General features: G+C 53.4%; 2 protein-coding genes and 1 long non-coding RNA gene across 8 annotated transcripts in view; 1 reads left to right on the top strand and 2 right to left on the bottom strand.

Moving 5' to 3' along the window:
* The window catches only part of FAM107A (family with sequence similarity 107 member A), a 58,394-nt gene extending 46,427 nt beyond the window's left edge, over nucleotides 1-11,967 (bottom strand). For both annotated transcript variants that reach the window (XM_045192196.3, XM_024556574.4), the window contains exon 1: nucleotides 11,358-11,967. In XM_045192196.3, the coding sequence (XP_045048131.2) occupies nucleotides 11,358-11,381 (24 nt within the window). In that variant the 5' untranslated portion in view covers nucleotides 11,382-11,967. The remainder of the gene's footprint in view (nucleotides 1-11,357) is intronic.
* Nucleotides 1,708-3,186, top strand: LOC123479371 (uncharacterized). The gene is made up of 3 exons (XR_006654976.2): nucleotides 1,708-1,855; nucleotides 2,446-2,559; nucleotides 3,019-3,186. It is a non-coding gene; the product is annotated as an uncharacterized lncRNA (long non-coding RNA).
* Nucleotides 11,968-18,581: 6,614 nt separating the features above from the next.
* Nucleotides 18,582-21,849, bottom strand: part of FAM3D (FAM3 metabolism regulating signaling molecule D) — a 36,848-nt gene continuing 33,580 nt past the window's right edge. For all 5 annotated transcript variants that reach the window (XM_045192281.3, XM_045192282.3, XM_024556596.4 and 2 more), the window contains 2 exons: nucleotides 21,703-21,829; nucleotides 18,582-18,970 (listed from right to left, as the gene is read on the bottom strand). In XM_045192281.3, the coding sequence (XP_045048216.1) occupies nucleotides 18,881-18,970; nucleotides 21,703-21,829 (217 nt within the window). In that variant the 3' untranslated portion in view covers nucleotides 18,582-18,880. The remainder of the gene's footprint in view (nucleotides 18,971-21,702; nucleotides 21,830-21,849) is intronic.

The raw sequence follows: 21,849 nt of genomic DNA, 5'->3' as shown, positions 1-21,849 counted from the left end.
GTTCATTCTGCAGTCTTCCCCCTGGAAAACCTGAGTCCAGTTATGGAAAAGGACCCAAGTGGGGATTTTGGAAGAAAGAAAAAAACTAACCTCAGGTGTGACTTTGCCTGGGGCCTCCCCAGGGCAGGGCTGAAGCTGGAGGTGCCCAGGAAGGCCAGCCTGAAAGAACCTTGGGACGCTGGGGTTTACCGCCTGTGCTTTCCCACATCGGAGGCGACCTAGGCTGGGCCTGAGCAGGTAGGGGCAGGCCTACCCCAACGGGGTTGCGATGGGCCAGCCGCGGGGCAGACTCACTCTGCTCAGGGATGCCAAGCGACAGAGTATTTCCTCAGTGGGCTGGCAGGCAGAAACTACATCTCCATCGTTTGAGATCTTGCTTTTTCTTCCTCTGCTTGGGGCTGCTGAAGGTAGAAGGTGCATGGGGAGAAGGGTATTAAGGCAGCAAAGGGGGCAGCTGGTCCTGGGGGACATCTCCCTGGTGGCGTCCAACCGTAGTTATGGTAGATAATACATTTTGATTTTACAGTTTTCTGGGAGCTGATGGTGAAAGTCTATGAGGAAGGGCACCTTTTTCCTAGTTCCCTTGAGTCAGTCACTCACTGTGGCCTGTGCTGTCTGTCCCCGCCCCCCCAGCAGAGTGACGAGTGTTCCTGGCGCTGGGCTGTCCTCTGTGCCACAGGCCTGGGGCAGTCTCTGGCTGAGAAGTGGGTGTTCAGGAAATATTTGTGCAATGAAGCAGTGAGGCCTCTGAATGGTAGCTCTGGGCTCACTCATGCCCGCCATATGTCAGACCTGTGCTAGGTGCCGAGCCTCCAGAGGAGTGACAGGCAAGGGCCCTGTCCTTGCGGAGCTGAATGCTGGTTGGGAAAGCCAGGTATGAAACAGTTAAGGAAATAACCAAAGGAGGCAATTGCAGATGGTGGTTAAGTTCTGAGAAGCACCTCCTGGATCTAGGACCAAGATGGGGTTACTTTAGCTGGAGGGCTCACGAAGGCCGCTCTCTGAGCTGAGACCTGAAGGAGCCAGTCCTGGGAATAGACAAGGGACAGTCCACCAGGTGGACTTTTGCTACATCGAACATTTGCCACAAACATCTGCTGCATTGTATACCCCAAATGACCCCAAAGTGTTCCCAAGAGCGTAGGTGCATAAGGGAAAAACCCTGGGTGGGCCCTCAAAACGGCATCACCGCCCAGTTTCTGGCTGAGTTCTGGGTGTGACGTCCCTTGTGGGACATCCCAGGCCTCATCCTGTGTTTCCTTGGGACCAAGATGTCACCAAGACCAAGCCAGGCTCTCCCAGCTTCCCTGGAGAGGCCTTGCTGATTGTTTTTGGCCTCCTCTTAGATTTTTAGATCACAAAAGAAAAGTCCCAGCTCCTCGCCCTTTCTCTCCGCCTCAGGCCTTGAGATCTGATCTCTCACTTAAACAAAGCCTCTCGTTCATGTCAGCTGGGAGACACAATGTTCTGAAAGCAGATCCCTGGGGCCCAGTGAGGGAGTGTTTTTTGGGGGGGTTTCTGCCTTCTCAAAAGCCGGCTTTTGATTTGGCCCCTCCTGCCCCACCTCCAAGCCCTTTTACGTTGGAAATTAAATTCTTCTGAACTTTAGGGCCCTTCTTCAGCGCTGCTCCTGCTGCTCCCAGTGGGACTGAAGCTGCCGCGGGCTAGTAACTCTACCCAGCAAGGTGGAGATTTATTCTGGCTTGAGATGCACAGTTCATCCTGACATTTGAAAAACAAGTCAGTGACAATGTGGGCTGTGGAGCCAGATGTACGTGGGTTCAAGTCCCCGCTTGGTACTTGCTGACTGTGATCTTGAGCGGTGAACTCAGCCTGAGTCTGGCTTTTTGCATCTGTGGGTGGGGAAGTCGTACCTTTGTGGCTGGGTCTGTGAGGAGGTTTCTGTGGGAGTTCAGTTATTGGAAAGCGCTCTTGTTTTTACCTTTGGAGGCACCCATTTTCCAGATGAGAAGGTGGGAGGCCTGAGAGGAGTTGTGACTGCTTGGGCGTCCAAACCATTTGGGTGGTTTCAGTCCCCCTTGTGTGTGTAGGCCAAGGCTGGGCCGCCCCGTGCGGGGTCTCTGCAAGGCCTGGGTGGGGAATCTGAACTCAGTGATCTAATCCGACCCCGTGATGGCCGTGAAATGAGGAAAATAACCCAGGCCAGGCCACTGAGAGGGGATAATGACATTGCGTGCTTGGGGTCCTGGCCCTACATCCTTTTCCCCCAATTCATTTACCCCTAAACTAGTGGGTGGCACAGCTACCAAACCTGACGGGGGTGGAGACCTGGAGCCTCGGGAGGGAGGTGGTCTTGCCCAGGGTCACTCAGGACCTCTGAGGCAAAGACTTTTTCATGTTAGTCAGCAGAGAAGACTGGACTAAGAAGCGGTGCATGAGGTAAGGTAAAAGAATGAAAAAAAATGTCCTCTCTCTACCATCCAGGAAAGGAGGTTTGCCCCTGGGGCCAGAGGAGGGGGTGCAGGCAGCCATCTTGGCTCCTTCTCCCCTTTTCCTGCCTGGAGGCATGGAAACATCTGGGAGTGAAAAAGAAGCCAGGTGGGCACCCTAAGGTGAAGGTGGGGAGGACAGGCTTGGGGTTTCCTCAGTCTGCTCTCAGGAGACCTTCTCTATGTGCCTTTCTTTCTTGGTCTGTCTCTCTTTTTCTCTCACCCCTATTTTGAATAATTGAGCAAAAGAAAGTAGAGAAGAAAAAGTTCTTCTTGATCAAAGAGTCTGAGGCAGATGCATAGCTGGGTTTTTGGGAGGACGGGAGCTGTGGCAGGGAGAGGGGAGGGGTCGATGGGGGAGTGGGGAGTTGAGGCTACACTTGAACCTGCCCTATGGCAGACCTACTCTGAACCAGGCATCAGGGGGCTCCGTGTGGCTTGGGCAGGGGAGTGGGCAAACCACGAGGCTCTCTCAGTTCCCCAGATGTGACCCTCGGACCTCTGAGATGCTGTTATGCCCCCAAGCTGGTCCTGCCTGCTGATCTGTTCACCCTTCTTCATTCTTCAGATCACAGTGTGCACTTCTGGGAGCTTCCCCGATAGCTCCTCCCCCCGCAAGGTCTGGTCCGGCCCTGGGGTCTCTGTGTTTCCTTCATCAGAGCACCTGGCACCTGCCCTGTCATCGCGGTGACTGCTTTCTCCACTGCTGGTCATGCACCCCAAGGACAGGACCTGGGTGCTGTTACTGGTTGGTCCCAGTGATGGGACCCTGGGACCCAGTAGGTGCCCAGTCTGCACTTGTGGAATGAGTGATGAACAGTCAACGAGGATTTTGCATTTGGCCAGGAGGTTGTGCAGGTGACGTGTGTGTGTGTGTGTGTGTGTGTGTGTGTGTGTGTGTGTGGTCGGCCCCAGAGGCGGAGTGGGAAGTGTGGGAATTTGGGTCAAAGCCTTAAGGCTATTGGAAGGCAAGGAGGGGACATGTGGGAGAAAGGACATCCTTCCCCCCAGCCTGAGGTTCTGTGGATCCTTTCATGAGCTTGGTCTTCAACCCCGCCCTTGAGTTACTTCCAGGAGATGCAGCCTCCCTCTCTCTTTTCCTTCCTGAATTTATTGAGCACCTATTATGTGATAAGTACCAGGGACACAATGGTGAGCTAGAAATCAAATGCAGTGTCTCTTTTCTCATGGATAAATCACAAAATTAAACATGAAATTACAACTGTGGTCAGAGTGGTGGAGACATTTGAGATTATAGTGAGATTTTCCCTCTCTTGGGGAACTCATGGTGAGGGCTGGTGCCATGGGGTCCCTCAGGGAGCCTTCTAATCTCTAATCTCTACCATCTAACCTCCCTGGCCCCTTCCTTCCCTGCTACCCCTGATAAGCCTCTAGGTTTAGTAAAAGCTGAGGGCTGGTTATGCAAATGCAGCTCTGAGACAAGCTTGGCCCTCTCCTCTTACCTAAGCCCCTCAGCCCGCACAGATATTTGAGATCCACTCAGGGAAGTCTTCCTAGAAGAGTCCGCTGAGCTGGCCTCTGTCTCCCTTTTCTTCCTTTGATTATTTCCCTCCCAAGCAGGGCTTCCAGCCATGAGAATGGAGAGGAAAAGTGTGAACCTTGGAAGAGAGGATTGCAGGGCTGGCAGTAATGCAACTGCATCCTTAAAAAGTGCTGTCCCTTCGTGTTGGCAGAGCCAGCCAGCACTGGACACAAGGCTCCGCTTGGGGAGGGTGCCCTGGATTTCCTCCCCTGCTCACCCGTCCGCTCATCGCCTTTGTGCAGTGCCCGGCCGGTCCATCTGTTCGAGGCAGCCATGGGCATTCAACTCCTGAACCAAGCTTGGGGAAGCCAGGGCCAGAGGAGAAGGGAAGCCCCACTGGGTGGCCTTGGGAGACAGGAAAACTGCCCTTTTCCTGATTCCAAAGGCCACTCTGCCTGTCTTCAAATGTCCCTTTCAGCTGTAACCAGTACCCGCCCTGCAACTCTCCAACACCAACCCTCTGTCCCTGGGCTTCCCCAGGGAAGAGATGTCAACTCCAACTTTTTCCGGTTTCTGGCCAGGCCATTCTGAGGGTGGGGTGAGTGAGGTGGGGAGGACAGTTCACAGTGAGGGGAGAGAGAGTTCGCTTACTAATTTGCTCAGGCTGGGGAGGAAAACCTTCAGGGGCTTTCAAATCCACGGGTGAACAGATGGAGTAAAAGGACAGCCTGAGACCGGGTGACAGTTCCTGGGTTGGAACGCCATGCTCAGAGTGCCAGCGGTGTGCTCGTGCCCAATTCCAGATCCCCAGGAACGTGGCCCTCCACACACGATGTCCTCTGGTGGCACTAACACCAGGGCTGGCTTTCTGGGCACGTGACCTGTGTAGTTGCGAATGCGCTCAGAAAGATCCTGTGCTTGGACTGATCCTCTGTTTTCAGGGCCTTATGAGTCATAATAATTTTTGAATAAGGGGCTCACATTTTCATTTCACACTGGGTCCTGCCAAGAACAAAGTGATGAGGTCAGTGCCCTGAACTCCACCTCCAGGCTCCAGCTAAGGTCTGGAAAGGTGCCCACCCCCTCCCCCAAATTAACTGGAGTTTGTCATGTTTGCTGTGGTTGGGAGGGGCAGTGAGAATCATTTAATTCCACCCCTTAGTTCCCATATGGGGAAACGGAGACCCAGAGAGAAAGGAATGTGCTGAAGGTGCTCCAGGCCCTGCCTCACCTAACCTCACGCCGTAATGCCAGCGTCAGTGCTCTGCTCACCTCTGCGTTACGGATGGGAAAGTGAGGCTTGGCCATCACCCAGTCAGTCAGTGAATGCCGGAGCCTCACCTTGAAGCCAGGCCTTGTCTTCCCCCGCCTGTGTGCTTTCCAAACAACTCTGAGCCTGACACATGGGTCTTGGTTTCCTCCTCTGTGTCATGGGTGGAGGGAGGATTTGAGGGAAGGAGGCAGTATGCCTGGCCAGAGTGAGGGCCACCTGGCTGGGCAGATGTCAGTGCGTCCTCAGCCCTGCCACTTCCTTGCTGGTGAGCACTGAGCCTCAGGGTCCTGGTTGATAAAATGGGGATAAGAACAGTAGCCTCCTCATGGGGCATTTGTGAGGATAATATGAGAGAAGCAGGTGGAATGTCCCACTCAGTGTCAGGCAGGGCACAGGCCTCAGGACCTGTGTGGAGGCCCAGAGCAGGCATGAGGGCAGAGGAGCCTACCCATGAGTGTTGTCTACCAGCCCGTGGATGTGGGCGTGGCAGCTGCTACACTGCTGGAGCTGGCGGGAGGGATGGCACCTGAAGGCCCTGAGTACCGCGGCTGTCAAAGGGGGCTGCTCAGTAGCTGATATCCCTCTTCCTCTTCCCCCCTCACATCTGGTAATGGAATAGCTGTCAGGTGTGCGGTCAGAACTCAATACACACCTGGTTCAAGAACACTTACAAGAGAAGGTGGGTTGGTGCTGGGCCTGAAACTCAAAGACCGGCTGGATTGGGGTAGGAGTTTGGAGGACAGCTGGAGGGTGCCTGGTGTGAGTACAGGCTGGGAGGCGGGAGTGATGCGGGAGACAGGGCTCAGCGAGGAGCCTGAGCTCTGCTTTTGTTGGGGGTGAGGAGAGGGTGTACCGTCCCTTGCTCCCCATGGGCTCCCGACAGCATTCTCCTCTTGTCCCCAAGCCTCCCATTCCAGGCCCTCTGGGAACCCAGCTGTGGACTCCCCATGGTGCTGAGGAGGGGGTGCTTGGCTCCAGCTCCCCTCAGAGAAGCAGTTTGAAGCAGTGGGCAGAGTGGAGGCCATGGTGTGGCAAGGACAGGGAGAGCCTCCTAACGAGGTCCTCATGCCCCCCGGAGCTGGGTGCCAGCCCTAGGAACCATCCCTCAACTGCCGGGGTCACTGTCTGGGGGGCCGGCGGGGCCCAGGCGCATGTGTGCCTTCTGGGCCCTGTAAGGAACAAACACATCCTTCCAGGCCATTTGCCCAATTTGGCTGTATCACCCACGTTTTTCCCCATTTGTTTCATCCAAAGAGACTTTCTTTAATGAAGTTGAATGCAAACTGATGAACATCTTCCCAAACGTCAACAGTCAGGACACAGGATTTGTTCAGGGAAGTAAAAAACCTGGATGGTGTTGAATTTGGTGAAATGTTTTAGAGAATGCCAAGTGCCCAAGCCTTCAAGGGTTACACTGTGGATCTGAGGGCACAGCCGGCTCCTCTCTGCTGGAGTGCCGCCTGCAGCTTCTAGAGCAACGATAACAATTTCACCCACCGTTCCCCGAGCACCTGCTGTTTGCTGGGCCTCTCACCTCATCCCATTGTGGAAGGTGAAATCATTATCCCATTTGACAGATGAGAAGACTAAGGCTCAGAGAGGTTAAGCAAGTTGCCCCAATAGGGGACCCAGGTGGAATTTGAACACTGTTCTGCCTGCTCAAGAACCCACTTTTGTGAGACCCACACTGAAGTCTGTTGGCTAAGAGGTCAGGCTCCTTCAACTGCATGCTTCAAAACTTGACCCCACCACTTTGTAGCTGAGTGACCCTGAGAGTCTTGATTAATCTTTCCATGCCTCAGATTGTTTGGGTAATAACACCTCCAAGAGCTGTTGGAAGATTCAGTCAGAGAATTAGTGCAAAAGCTGCAATGCATGTGAGCTGTTACCAGCAATACATATATTTTAGTATCAGGGTATCATTTTATCTTTTTTTAATATCAGCCTCTGTAAGGATGGAATGAAGATTGTGGCCTGGGGTGCTGACCTTGTGCAGGAATAGCCTGCGAAAGCTCCTGGGCCCGTCCGCTCCTTGGGGGAGAGACATTGGCTGCTGAGTGGGGGCTGGGGACGGAGTGCCCAGAGCCTGTGGTCTCTGTGAGTGTGCAGCTGGTGTCTGCGGCCCACAGGAGTTGCCTTTTCTAGACGCATTGCTGCCCAAGGAGCTGTGGCCTCGCTGTGTAATGCAAGGGCTGGAAACAGGACACGTTGCCTGCATTCACCGCTCTAGTATCAACATAGGGCCACTGGCCAATGTTTGCAGCTCCTAGAATATTCCAAACGGAGACATCGTTTCCATGTAGTGAGAATATCTTCATTTGATTCTTATAAAATTTCTGATAGTGGCCAGGGTAACAACTTTGCAGATTAAAAAGCACCAAGTCCAAGGGAAGTTCATGAGGACGAGTATAAGCGGCAATGTGCGCGTGTCTGTGTTCTGACTTCTGCACTTTGTGCCACACCCAGGAACTTCCACCTCCTTTCCATTCTCTCTGTTCACCCTGCAGTCAGAGACGCTGTCCCCTCTCCCTCGGGGTGGGGCATTATGATTAAACGCCCAGCATCCACCCTACCCCTCCCATTGCACACTAGCCCTGCCACTGGGAAACTCATCTCCAGCTTCACGGGGGGCTCTGGTCACACAGTCCCACTCCCACCCCTTGCCAGCGAAAGAAAGGTTCAGGATTCCAGGCAAAAGCAGTGTCGCAGGGGACAAGTCGGGAACGACAGCATGACCTAATTTGAGCCAATGAAATTCAAGAGAACCTTAGCTGGGGGCTTCTGGGAAAAGTCCTGGAGACATTATTGAGCCATTGAACTTCCATTTAGAGAACCCAATACATTTCCTTATTGTTTAAACTAGCTGGACCTGGGGTTTCCATTCTTTGTAGCGGACAACATCCTGAATGAGATGTCTGAGTTATGGGATTTCCTCAGCTGTCTACTTCCTGGAGTCCTCACACCTAGTCCCTACCTTGCAGCTAGAGATGACCCTAACATCTGAGCAGTGATGCCCGTCTCCACTGTCACTATCATTATTTGTTTGCATTCAGTCGCTCCAACCAACAGGGAAGGCTGTGAGGGCAGGGATCACGCCCTTCCATCCTTGGCCCAGCTCCCAGCACAGGGTAGCACGTACCCAGTGAACGTTTTCTGTGGGAGGCTGGTGAGGGAGCAGATGAGGATGCTGTGGACGGTAATGTACCAGGGGAGTGCCTTAGTGGGTGGGAGTCGCCTCCAAGGGTCAGCTCGGTCCTGCCCTGTAAGCTGCCGGGGAAGGGGAACCACTGCCTTCCTGTGGGTTCTGCACTTTGGCTTGGAGATGCCAGGCATTATGGAAATGCCCTGGCCCTGGTTGCATGGCCCTGGGCAGCTCCTTCCCCTCCCTGGGCCTCAGTCTTCCCAGCTGTATAATGGGAGGGGATTGGACCATATCACCAAGGATTTTCCAGAGCTTTTATTTTATGACTATGATTATGGTATGACTGTGGGAATGGATCTGAGGACAGTACAGTGAGCCTAATGGGACAAGCTAGTGGGAGAATGAATGATTGGATGCTGGGCATCCCATTCCATGTGGCCAGGCCCATCACAGACGTCACTCAGAGGCCAGCGGGGCTGTTGCCTCCAGAAATTGAGAGAGAGAGATGGGACTGTAGGGGGTGGGGTGGGCTCACGGGTCAGGGATGGTGAGCGGGCCCAGCCTGGACATGCTCAGGGCCCTTCTCCAGGCTGGCTCCACCACCGACCAGCTGGGGGAAGCCACGTTTGCTGGGCCTCGGCTTTTTCACCTGCCATCGGGGGTGATGTCAACGCCCTCGTGGCTCAAAGGAACAGTTGTGAGCTTGGAAGAGGGTGCAGGTGTGAGAGGATCAAATTCAGGGAAAGACAACATTGACTGAGCTCCGTTTTGTCCCAGGCATGATGTCATGTAGGCCTTATAACACTCTGGTAAGGATCTTCAGCTTATTGAGGCAGAATCTGAGCTCAGCTACTTGCCCAGGGTTGAGGAGGATGTGGAGGAACTGATTCGGGGTCAGTCTGCCTCCAAGCCCGTGTCCTCGGTCATGGTGCCCTGCTGCCTTCTCCCTGGAGGGCTTTTCCCTGAAGTCAGGGGAAGGGACTGGGCCCAGGATAGGCATGGCTTTCAAATGGGGGGCTGGTTCTGACGGACCGGTGTGGGGAGACTTGAGATACTGTGTTGAGAAGGATTCCGAGGCTGTCTGGATTTGTGGGAAAGGGTGCAGGGGTTGATTTGTGACATCTGTCACGGGTGAGGGAAGTGGGAGAGGCAGGACAGGAGACACATTTTGCTATTCCTGGGTTAGACCTTGTTAGGGTCTCTTCGAGGCCTAGGACGCCGATCTCGGAGGTGGCTCCCCGCATTTACATGCAGCAGACAAGATCTAGAGACTGAGCTCATTCTCCCCTGGGAGAGGGCGGAGCAGGAAGGGTGGACTGGTTGGGGCCAGGGCTGGGAAGGCAGCTCTGGGAGTCCCCTGGGGCTGGGTCAGATACTCTGCCTGCCCCAACTGCAGGGGACCCACCCCGTCCCCTGTAGCCAGGAATGAGTATTGTGACCGGGTGGCGACAGTTCCAGGATGGAAAGCGTTTAGGAAAATGAAGTTGGGGGCCACTGAGGGGGCAGGAGCCGACACCAGCACTAGGAAGCCCTGGGGGTTATCTGGCTGACCACCCTCATTTTGCAAAAGAGGAAACTGAGGTCCAGAGAACTTCCTTCATGGGGTTCAAGATGTGTTTTACTTTAAGTTTAAAAAATGTGGGATGTGCTGGGTTGGCAGAAAGTTTGGATTCAAGAAGAACGGGGCCAAAAGCTGGCCCTTCTCCTCCTGCCCACGAGCCACCCCCTAGCTTTAATGTACTAGGTCATCATGGATTGTTTGGAGATTAGAGCCCCTGTTTATTGGGGCCTCTGGGTACCACCCCACTTTACAGACCCAGAGCTGAGATCCAGAGGGGTTGCGGGCAGCCTGCCCGCACTGTGGGGGTCACTTCCCTGAGCCCATGTGGGCTGTGAGCATGTATGAGAATCCCTGGAGAGCTGGTGGATAAGTTCGGATTCCCAGGGGATCTGATCCAGGAGGTCTGGATGGGCCTTGAAAATGTGACCTATTTTTAAAAAATCCTCATTTGAGGACATATATATTGATTTGAGAGAGAGATAAAGGGGATGGGGATGGTGGGGGGGGAGAGAGAGAGAGAGAGAGAGAGAGAGAGAGAGAGAGAGAGAGAGGTATTGATGTGAGAGAGAAACAGAAACCTGGATGTGAGAGAGAAACATCGATCAGTTGCCTCTCTTATGCGCCTTGACCGAGGATCAAACCCACAAGGTTTTGGGTGTACAAGACGAGGGGCTCCAACCACCGAGCCCCTCCGCCAGGGAGAGAAGGTGACCTTTCAAGCAGCCCCTCCCACACACCGTCTCCAACGCCGGCACAGGGCGCCTACAGACCTCATTCTCAGAAACACGGCTCGGGCTGTGCTGTCTACAAACCCCCAACCAAGAGCCCAGATTTAGAAAGTTCTGGATAATAATATTAAGAGCATTCTAATAATAACAGAGTATAGTTTACACTTAGCCCAGTATGTGCCAGCCACTGTTTTAGATAATTTACATGTTTTAATTCATTTAATTCTCACTATGAGCCTCTGAGACAGTGACTACTGTCGTCCCCATTTTACAGATGAGGAAATGAGTTACGGAAAGCTTCAACGATGTGCTCACAGCCCGATATCTGGTAACAACCGGTTAGCCAACTTAATTGTAATGACCCTTATTTTTCATCTTGCTCCCGCGTCCACCTGCGCCGACACTCCCTGCACATGGAGAGGTGGCCAGGGAGCCTGCGTGTAGGGAAACGGAGTCGCGGATGTAAGGTTGGGCTGCTGAGAGGTCAGGCAGCTCCCAGGTCTGTCCCAGAGACGGAAAGATCAGTCACTGGCTTTGCCCGGAGCCCCAGCCAAGTTTCTAGATGTACATCTTGGCTGTGAGTGCAGGGAGGAAGACTGGAGGGCAGTGCCTGGCTGAGGCTCCCAGGAGCTGGCGGGTGTGTGTGTGAGGGCTCCCACCCAGCAGAGCGAGTCTCCCTTTCCATGTCCAGGGCCCCAACAGGACCCTCTGGGCTCCTACCTTCTTCCCCTGGGTGGCTCCCATGGCACAGAGTGGGCACCAGGCCTGGGTGGGCCTCGGAGGCCAGGCTGGGGGTCGTCCCAGCTGATGTTGGCCTCAGGAGGTGGGCCCAGAGAGGTTCCCTGGGCCAGGGCCCCCTGTCCTCTCGTAGTTCATTCTCCTCAGGCACAAAGGCGGCTTTCACAGCTGCTCCCAAGTCGGGAGCTCCTCAGACAGGCTTAGGGTGATTGGTCTTGACAGCAGGGCCTGATGTCCCCAGGTGGCCCACACACCCTCCGGGAGTTTCTGTGTCTTGTCACCTCCTAGACCTCTGCCTCTCTCTCCAGAAGGGAAACCGAGGCAGCTGGGATTGGGAAGAAGCAAAGCAGTCCTCTCACTGTGCAGTCAGCAGGCAGCTCAGGCGCAGCGGTGACATCTGGCAGACCCAGCAGGGAAGGACTTGGCTTTCTTGCCAGGCTGGGCATCGCTCAGCAGATGGGGCCCAGAGAGTGGAGGCTGCGTGGGTCGGCCGGGACACGGGGCTGTCTGGGGGTGCGTGGGGATGGAAACCTCAGGTTGGAGAGGGCCATTAATAAGAGGTCTTTGAAGACATTCATGGCCTGTGGCCCGGGATCTCCCAGAGCAGACTCTGACAGCAGAATACTCCATTCAAGGGGCAGTGGGCCAGGAGGGAGGGCTGGAGGGCGGGCGGCTCTGAGCTCAGGCCAGGAAAATATCTGGAGGCCAGATTCCAGGCCAGGGGCCAAGTTCTCAAAGTACCCCCTGGTAGTCCCCTCCTCCTCACTTGAGCCAGCCCTTTCCTTCTCTTTGTTGCCAACATGGGGCAAGATTAAGGCTGGAATCTCATTGGCCGCAGCTCTGTTTCTTACAGTTGTGTGACCCAGGGCACATGATTTAACCTCTGTGAGCCTCAGTGTCTTCATCTGTGTGGGGGTCAGACAATCATCCCGCACGGGGTTGCTCTGAGGGCTGGAGGGGAGGGTGTGGAGCTGAGTCCATTGTTTTGTACAGCGTATATCAGGTCATGTCATTCCCTGTTCTGTAATCTTCCTCTTGCCCAAAGAGGGACAACAACGGCCCCACCCCACGGGGCTGGGAGGAAAAAATGAGGCAATTCACATGAAACTCTGCACCTAGTATCTCTGCACCTACCCAATAGAAGTTGGGCACTGCTGTTACGATGCTGTTTACAATACTGTTGATAAATCCTCTGCTATTGGCAAGTCCCAGGTAACCAATCCGTTAAGCACAGCACCTTTCCCAAGAACTGGCTGGGCAGGAGAAACTCGTTACCCTTCCCTGTCTTCTGGCACAGTGCCTGGCCCGAGGGTGTCGTGACGATTTATGAAATGGCAGTGTGGCAAAGACTCAAGGGTTAGGCGTCCTAGGTCCGACTTCACCCAAGATGATCTTGTTCACCCATAATCTATCAAGTCTTGCTTTCCCCTCCGACCTCCCTTCCCTCTTACCTGATCCCCTGACAGGTCCTGGATCTTACCGCCTTTCCCCTCACCTCAGGACCTTTGTACTTGCTGTTCTTGCTTTCTGCCTGGGACGTTTCCCATCTCTCTCCCTTGACTCCATTTTTTGAAAATTGCATAATCTTTCTATCCTTCAGGCTCAATGATCACTTCCTCATAGAAGCTTCCCCAGACCCCCTATGCCAAGCAGCATCCTGGGCTTTCTGTTTATTATTTTTGGTGGCATTTATTAGCAACTGAAATCGTACCTTTTCTGTGCTCATTGTCTTCCCACCTGTAATGGCAACCCCACAAAGACTGAGACCTGGTCTGTCCCGTCACGGCACAGTGCGACCACTCCGTAAATGTTGCCGAATGGATGAGAAGATGACAGGGTTTAAATGAACAGCCTGTCTTCAGACTGTTCAAGTGTGCAGAGTGCTTAACACGGCCCTGACTCATCCCCAGCGCCCCGCAGCGCAGTTATTCATCCTTTCGTTACTGTTGTTGCCGAATTTCCCCCACCACCCGTGCCCCCTGCAGCCAAGCAAAAATGTGGCTTCTTCCTTCTGCGCCTCCTGGGTCCAGCCCCTGCTGCTGCTGTTTCCTGTTCCTTTCCCTTCTATCCCAGACATGGCTGGGGCATGGCTTCTGATTTCCCCCAAATTGTAAAGGGCAACGACTAAACGGGCAGTCAGCCGGAGCAGTGAAAACCCCGAAGATCAAGCTCCTTTGGCAGCCATCCCAACAGTGTCCACCAGCTTGGCTCTTGGTGGGACGGGAGGAGGTAAAAGGAATTTTACACGTTTATTAATTTTCCCCCATCTGCTTGGAGTCCTGCTGAAGTATGATTTAGGAGCTGCACTGAGAGCCTGGTTGACCAGGGTCCTCGTTCAGCTGAAAGTCTGAAACCAGGTTCTTGGCAGGATATAGATTCAAAATGCAACATTTGAACCCCGTGCCCTGGGCAGGAAAGATGGGGGTGGTGGTCTGGGAGCCTAGCCTGGGGCCTGGCACAGAGGAGGTGCTTGGAGCACAGACACAATGATGTATGAAATGACAGGTGGTGGTGAAGGGTCAAGGACCAGTAGGCATTCTGGGTCCCGCTTTGCCCTGTCTCACTGCGTGACCTAGGCACAGCCCTTAGCTCCACTTTCTCCATAACGGGGGGTAAATAAACACCTGCTCCTTCTTGACCCACAGCCTCGTAGAAGGAAGCAAGCCTGGAAAACATGGGAGGGTTTTGAAGAGGATTTCCAAATCTCTTAAACTCACTCCCTCTCCACCTCTCCTAAAGCAATGGTGGTGGATATGGAGAACGCTGATTCAGAGGTTCTGAGCAATTTTCAAATGTCTTCAGAGGCCTTCAGGAGGAAGAGGAGGAAGTGGAGGGGAGGGAGAGGGAGCAGGAAGGGGAGGAGAGGGAGGAGAAGAATAGTTCTAGGGCAAGTGTTTCTGGAAAGTCTGTAGCGATGGAGATTCACTGGGATTCCAATCCTTATTTTGAGGCTTCTTAGCTCTGTGACTTTGGACAAATCACTTGACCTCTCTGAGCTTCATTTTCCTCCCGTGTGAAAGGGAATAAAAACGGTTGCCTACCCCACGGGGCTGGGAGGATAAAATGTACTTTATGTAAAACTCGGCACTGAGCATGGTTGGACAACAGCAGTTCTCCATAGAAGTTAGGTGCTGCTGTTACAATGCTGTTAATAACAGTGATGGTAAATCTGCTGCCTATTGGCTTGTCCAAGGTAACCGATCAGTTAAGCACAACACCTTTCCCAAGACTGGGTGGGCTCCAGAAGCCTGGGCACACTTGCCATTCTATCTTGGGCTGCCACCTACTGGCAAGGACTAGAGTTACAGCCGCTGCAAAGAGTTTGCCTTGACTGAGGGAACAGATGGGTACACTCCCCTCATCGCCCATTCTCCCTGCTGGGGAGAGAGGAAAGAAAGACTTGTTGACCAGAAGAGGGTAGGGAAATACAGGCCCCAAATTCTGAGGCCATGAGTAGCTTGTAGAGATTCCTGAAGTCTTGTCCACCCCGGTGATGAGAAAGTCCGTCCCCAAGTCTTGTTGATTTTACTTCCTGAATGTCCCTAGGACTGGCCCCACCTTTTTCCAGCCCCATGCCACCCCCTGGTCCCTGCCACCACCCTCTCTCCCTGATGAGGCCAGCCTCCTCACTCGCCTCCCTGCCTCTGTTGATTTCTTCACTCAGCAGCCAAGAGGAATGTTTTTAAACTGCAAATCTGATCATGCCGCTGCCCTCTGCCCTTCCAGGCCTGTTCATCCTGTGCCCTTGCCTGGCACACTCCTCCTTCCCGTCCTTGCCTGGCGAACTCCTAGGGATTCCCAAAGCTTCCTCCAGGATGCCCTTCTGGATTCTGCAGTCCTTCCCCCAACAAACGCTTACCAAGCCACATTGTCTCTTGATCTGCACCCCGCCCCCGCCCCCCAGACTGTGAGCCGGGACTGTGCCTGGTTTTCTTCACCGCAGTGCTTCCAGTGCCTGCCTAGGTGCTGACATGTAGCAGGGGAGTAACAACTGTCGAGTGAGGAAACTGGCTCTTACCGGGGAATAGACTCAGTGATACAGACCTCTCTACCATCTACAGCCTTTTTGTGGACTCTGACCTGCTCCATCCTGAGCTGAGCTGGGGGCCCTGTGGTGCCCTGGAAAAGATGTTGAGTCTGACAGATGTTGGCCACTCTGCAACGCCCATCCCAGGGGGCCCAGGGTGGCTGCCTCTAGAATGTTGTCTCCTTGGTGACTTTTGATGGTACAGCTGATTGTCTGTTGGGTTTTTCCATAACCGTATCTGGAGGCTGATCCGTTGAGCCTCACCCTGGTGTGGGGGTGAGGGGGTGGGGTCGGGTGGGCGGCCCATGGCCCGCAGTCTCAGCCTCGTGTTCCCCAGCGAGTGGCAGCAAGTGGCCTCTCCCACAGGCTCTGTGGCAAGTGCAGCATCCTCACTCTGAGCTTTTCCTCATCGAGACTGACCTTTTAATGACAACAATTCCTATAGACCAACGGTCTTGTCTCCTAGTCCAGACCCGCGCTCAATCCCATCCAGGGGCCGTGCCCACTGCCTTATCCCATTGACATTTTCTCAGTTTTCTGTAAAGTGTTGTGCAATGCAGCTTCTGGAAAAGTACCGTGTGTCTTCTCTTCCAACCAGGTGGCCACCCATGTCCTTTTAAAATAGTGGCCACCGAAACTGAGGGTCTCTGTGACTTCGATTAAATTTAGTTTTAAATCCTAGCTCTAGAAATCATCTATCTATCTATCTATTTATCATCTATCTATCATCGTTATCATCTATCACATATCTATACGTCTGTCTATCTACCTACCTACCTATCTGTATCTTTCAGAGACCTGGCCTGTCCCCCAGGTAGTCAGCAACCCCCGAGGCAGCAGAAGACAGGAGCCCAGCCCCGACTAACGGTCACAGGGTCTGGACCTAAAGTAAGCTAAAGATAACATCTTGACCTAAGTTATGTTTCAGCTCCTGAGCCCTAAGGTGGAATGACCCCCTGGCTACCCCCATGGGATCAGACAGACTAAGAACTGTCCTCAAAACCTGAAGAAAAGATTCATCACCCTCACCTCACCTCTAGCCAATCAGCTCCCAGCATGGCCCCAAACCCCCTAACCCATGGTGTCTTGTGATTTTGTCCTGCATAACCTGTAACCTACATGCCATCTGGGAGCCCCGTCTTCAGAGCATGAGCTCCCTGTCTCCGTATTGGCCAACTCAATATTAAACTATTTTTTCTTTCTATACTGTGTGCATTTCTTTGGGCCAGTGCGCATAGGCAGGTGGACTCAGAAAAAATATTGGGGTCCCAGGAAGACTGCTACCAAGAGCTTTGATTAGCTCCTGGCCATGAACTCTTGTTGGTAATCCTTATAATTCTCTTCTAATTTCATAAGGCGTTCTTGCTTGTTAAGGAAAGAATTCACATAGTTCACGGCTAAAAGGGAAACTTCCTGTTCCCTTCATTCCAGAGCGGGTATCTGGTCAGATGTTATTTATTTACTTATTTATTTCTTTTTTTGACAACTTTTGGTGATATGGCTATTTTGTCATACTTAATGCCCACGAGCCCCTGAGAAACTGACGTACGCTCCCTTCTACCAAGGGGGAGCTGTGGCTTAGAGGTGGCCTGACGTGCTCACCCTGCTAGCAAGCGGCAGAGCCAGCGCCCGGCCGGCCCTTCTGTTCACCATACTGCCCGGGGTGGGTAACTACCGGTCAGACCAGCAGTGAGTCAGCTGCGAGAAAAGGATGGCTCGGTCAGGGTCCTCAGCCTGTGGAAGCCCCCCACGCCGCTGTACTGAATTAGTTCTGGGGTGGGGAAGGAAGGCACTGGGGTTCAGTGGAGGCCCTTTGCTCACACCCATTGTCTGGTGTGGGCTGAGGGCCTGGTCACTTGGAACAAAATGGGAGGAATGGAGCAGATTTGTTTGCCTATGCAAACCTGCCAGGCATTATATTGTCGTGTGTGTCTGTGTAAGTGGTTAGTTGGGACTGCCAGCAACCCCCACTTTTAACCCTTGAGTGTGACTTACAAATGGTTGGGGGAGGAGGGGGATGTGGGGCTGACTGGTCAGGCGGCTGGCTGGGCTCCTTCGTCAGCCAGGCCTGCTCGATGTGTCCCGTCAGGCTTTTCCCACTGATCTTGATCCCACCACGGCAGCCCACGTTCCCGACCCATCATGGCTCCTGTCAAAGCTCCCACGCTCTGTCTATACTCCAGGTCCCCTCAGCACATTTGAAGCCCTGCCTGTCCCCAGGGCTGGGAACTGGGAGCCCTCACCAATGGAGTGCACAGGACTTCAGCTTCTGCTGTTCCACTGCTCGGGGCATTTGCACTGGGGTGTGGGCATCTTCTCCTTGAGCCTTGGGGCCCAGTACACACTCCAGGAGCCTGAGTGCCAGTTCTTTCTGCTCCCAGGATTTGGTCTAGGGCCCCCTGGTGCTTTTCAGAGACCCTAGGTGGGGTCTTAGCACCATATCCCTTGGGCCTCATCATTTCAGTGGTCTCTGGTGGCTGGTATCAACACCTTTTGGCTAAGGATTCTCTGTCCTAAGGTGACTACTCTTCTCTATGTAGGGCAGACGAGAAGGGCCCGAGAATTCACAGGGACCCCCACACTAGCAGCCCTCCAACAATGACTGATGGGAGGTGGGGCATAAGGATCCCAGCTCCCTGACCCTAAGAGATCTCAAGGGTGTGTGCTCTACACTGATTCCTAGGGGTGCCCGTGGGTTGGCTCTGCTCACTCACAGTGCATCCTTTATTGGCTCCTTCTCTTCCCTGTCTTACTTCCGCATGATCCTATTGGTGTTTTCTAGACACTTCTCAAATAAGTCTCGGGGGCTGCTCCTGGAGAACTTCGCGAAGACAGCTAGAATGTTCTCCCTAAGCCTGCCTTTCAGCCCGGCTACTCTTTCCTGCCTCTGCCAGAAGCCCCCACTTCCCTGTCCCCTCCAGCTCTCACTCAAACAGCAGGTGCCAGCGTCCGGCCCTCGGCTCTGTGCATGTGGGTCTTACACCCTGAGCTGGGAACCGCGGAATTTTTCACGCCCGAACAGAAATCCCTATGAAGTCAGTCTCCTCTCCAGCTGCAAACTTGGTGCCAGAAGCTGTCCCCAACCTGTTTGAAATTGTAGCTCAAGTTATCCCAATCTAGACCTTTCTGATCGAAGGGAGGAACACTGTACACCGAGTTTTCAGAAAGTTCATTCAATATCAGCAAAAATAAAGTTTAATTCTGCTTTGGTGTGGGCAGCCCGTCCTTTCTCAGGGGCAACAGTCAGAGACCCTGAGGGAAAGCCCTCCTGTTCTCTCCACAGGCAGTGGCCCCCAGGAGGACCCTTTGAGGCTGGCGACCTCCAGGTAGGTTTTGTCCCTGAAAAGGGGAAGTGCACAGAGAGTGCAAGGGCCCTCAGCGCTCAACGCTGCTGCGACTGGTCTCTCAGTCTCTTGTCCCGCCGTCCTTCAGCTCCAGCCAGTCCAGCTCGTGCAACCCGGGAGCAGCTGCAGCAGCCCTAGAACACCTTCCTGGGCACACAGCCCTCCATCTCTAGCATCTCTGGCCAGCCTTCGTATTTGTTGGTGTCGGGGTTGTTCTCTAAGAACTAGGGAGTGAGAGAAGAGGGAGAAACACAGTGGGGGAGGCTGTTCAGGACTCACACCTGCATTTGCATTGTGCTTTAAACCTAAATGATTTCCCTTACTTCATCTTCACCATTGCCCCATGGGGGGCAGTGTTAGATGTTACCAGTCCTCTTCACAGATTGGCACATTGAGGTTCAGAGGGGCTGGAACTTGCCCAAGGTTTCAGAGATGGGATCAGAGCCTAGTCACTGTCATGGGGGGTGGGGCGCTGAGGATAGGTAGGGGTGGGGCGGCAGAGTTTAGCCCCTCTGCCAAATTCTACATCTGCCCCTCTAGGATATCCAAAATAATAACAACAATTTAAAAAGCATCGTAGCAATTACTGAATGCTTGTGCTATGCCAGGCACAGGGTGCCTTATGTATTGAATCCTCACAGTAGCCCTAAGAAAAGCATACTATTATCATCCCATTACACAGATGGGGAAACCGAGGCAAAGGAGGCCTGCTTATGGCCACCCATCTGGTACATACACAGTGGAACCACTGTCCAATATTGTTTAATATTAATTACATATATAATATATAAAGGAAATAAAATAAGTTAAGATTGTCTTTACAATGCCCAGGCTTAGTTTATGAAAGAAAAGCATAAATGGCAAAACCCGCAGTGGGAGTCCCTGTGGCTAACCCTTGGGAAGACAGAGCAGATTCCAGATGCTGCTTCTGCAGAGCCCAGTTTCCCTCATGTGGGAACGACGACACGATGGCTTTATGACAACACCGTCTTTGGTTCATTTCTGGGTGATGGGTTCCAGAAAGCTGATCCTGAATTTCAGGTAAAGGATGATGCTGACCTTCTTCTACTTGTGTGCTTCCCCTTTGCTGTCTTGGTCCAGTTTTGATGGGTCCGGAAGCTGTGCTTTAAGGAGGAACAGTGCCTGCCCTACATCTTCCTGGAAAGTCCTGTCCCTGCCCCTTCCCCTGAGGGCTTCCCACAGGGACCTTCTGGAGATCCTGGCCCTGCCTCCTGTGTTCTTCACCCAGTGTGTCCTTTTCCTTACACCTCCAGCACAACCTACTTTGTATTATTTCTTGCTTTTTAAAAAGTAATTTCTAGCCCTAGCTGGTCGTAGCTCAGTAGATTGAGCGCCTGCCTGCAAACAAAAGGGTTGCCAGTTCGATTCCCACTCAGGGCACATGCCTGGGTTGTGGGCCAGAGGTAACCACACATTGAATGTTTCTCTCCCTCTCTTTCTCCCTCTTTTCCCCTCTGCCTAAAAATAAATAAATACAATCTTTAAAAAAAAGTAATTTAAGTAATTTCTAGTTACCTGAATGCATTCTCGTAGAAACATGTGCGTACAAACCAGGCCCACGTTTTCCAGACAAGGTAAAAGCCCCTGCAGCCCCACTGTGGTCCCCCTCCCTGACTTCAGCATGAGGCCTCTTGACTCTGCCCCTGCTTTGCCTCCACAGCCCGGGGCAGGCTGCTGGTCAGGTGTCTGATCATTGCAGCCCTCCTCCCTGCCTCTGCAAGGTTCCCTTTCCACAGTGCTCTCCATGCTCAGCCAGGGCGGCCGTTCTAAAAGTGGTCAGGACAGAAAACACTTGTTTGTGGAGGCAGCAGACCTGAATGAGAAATCCATCCTCATCACTGAGACCCGAGCAAGCTGGTTAAAACCCCTCCAGGGCTCGGGATCCTCCTCTGTGAGATGGGATCATAATTGTACCTACTTCATGGTGGGTGTTAATGTAAGACCCTTTGGGGAACTTGCTCTGGTGCCTGCACAGAGCAAGCACTTGCTGAGTACTAGGCTCTCTTATTATCTATCTGCTCTTGTCACTCTCTTTCTCTCAAGCTTCCCATGGCTCCCCACAGCCTTCAGGACAGAGCCCAGGCCCCTCAGTGGTCCTGCATGTCTGAATCATTGACCCTTAGCTCCCCATCTTGGATCTGGGCAGAGCTGAACCTTCTCCTCACCATGCAGGGGAAGGCCTGGCCAGTTCTCTTGGGTTTCAGAATTGCTCTGAGCTTGGAATGCACAAATGGGGTCTGCCTTGGTGAAGTGGAGAAGATGAAGTGTTTCCTTGGGGCCATCAACCCTCTGTCGACTCCCGCTTCCTCCTGTGAGCACTCCTCAAACTCCACTCCTGGGTGCGTCCCTGACCCCCTCTCCTTGGGCCGCCCTGGATAGTAGCTGTGAGCCGCACATTGTGGACCCCTCCTGACTCCTTCCACTGAAGGTGGGCTCTCCTCCGTCCCCTTCTTGGGGCAAGTTCACCCTCTCCACAGGGAACTTAGAAGGGGCCTCAGGCTCCCCTCGCCCAGCCCCTCTCCACTTTACAGCTGGGGAGACCTGGGCCTGGGGGGCAGCGAGGATTGGCTAAGTGGGGCTAGAAGCCAGGCATTGTGACCCCTGCTCTGGGCTCCCCTTCCCACTGCACAGGCTTCCTCTCCACATTCCTTTCTCTTTCTTCCATGCCTCACTTTCCTTGTACCCTTCTTCTCTCCTTTTCCTCCTTTTTGGCACTTATGGATCTATGCGTTTATATATATTTTTGTAAAAGGGTCAAGGCTACTTCCTGCTGGGGGATTAGCTAGTCGGGCCACCCTGACCTCTGGGCTGGATGACAGCCAAGTGGCCCTCCCCACACCACTGCGTATGTCCTTCCCAAGCCACCCTAGTCATTGTCCATCCATCCTTGACACTGCCACCCTCACTGGGGAGGGGGGAGGCCACCAGAACCCACCTGCTCAAAGGGGCTGTTACTCTTGATGTCTCTTGCCCCTAAGAAGACCCAGCTGTCCCGGAAGCCCAGTTGTTTGGCGTAGGAGCTGCCCAAGTTGGAGAAGAGTGCCCGGAGTTCATCGTTCATTCTGCAGAGGGCAGGAGAGGA

The sequence above is a fragment of the Desmodus rotundus genome, chromosome 8, assembly GCF_022682495.2.
Source record: "Desmodus rotundus isolate HL8 chromosome 8, HLdesRot8A.1, whole genome shotgun sequence".
Taxonomy (NCBI): domain Eukaryota; kingdom Metazoa; phylum Chordata; class Mammalia; order Chiroptera; family Phyllostomidae; genus Desmodus; species Desmodus rotundus.
The sequence above is the reverse complement of the archived record's forward strand: the minus strand, read 5'-3'. Positions and strand labels throughout refer to the sequence as shown.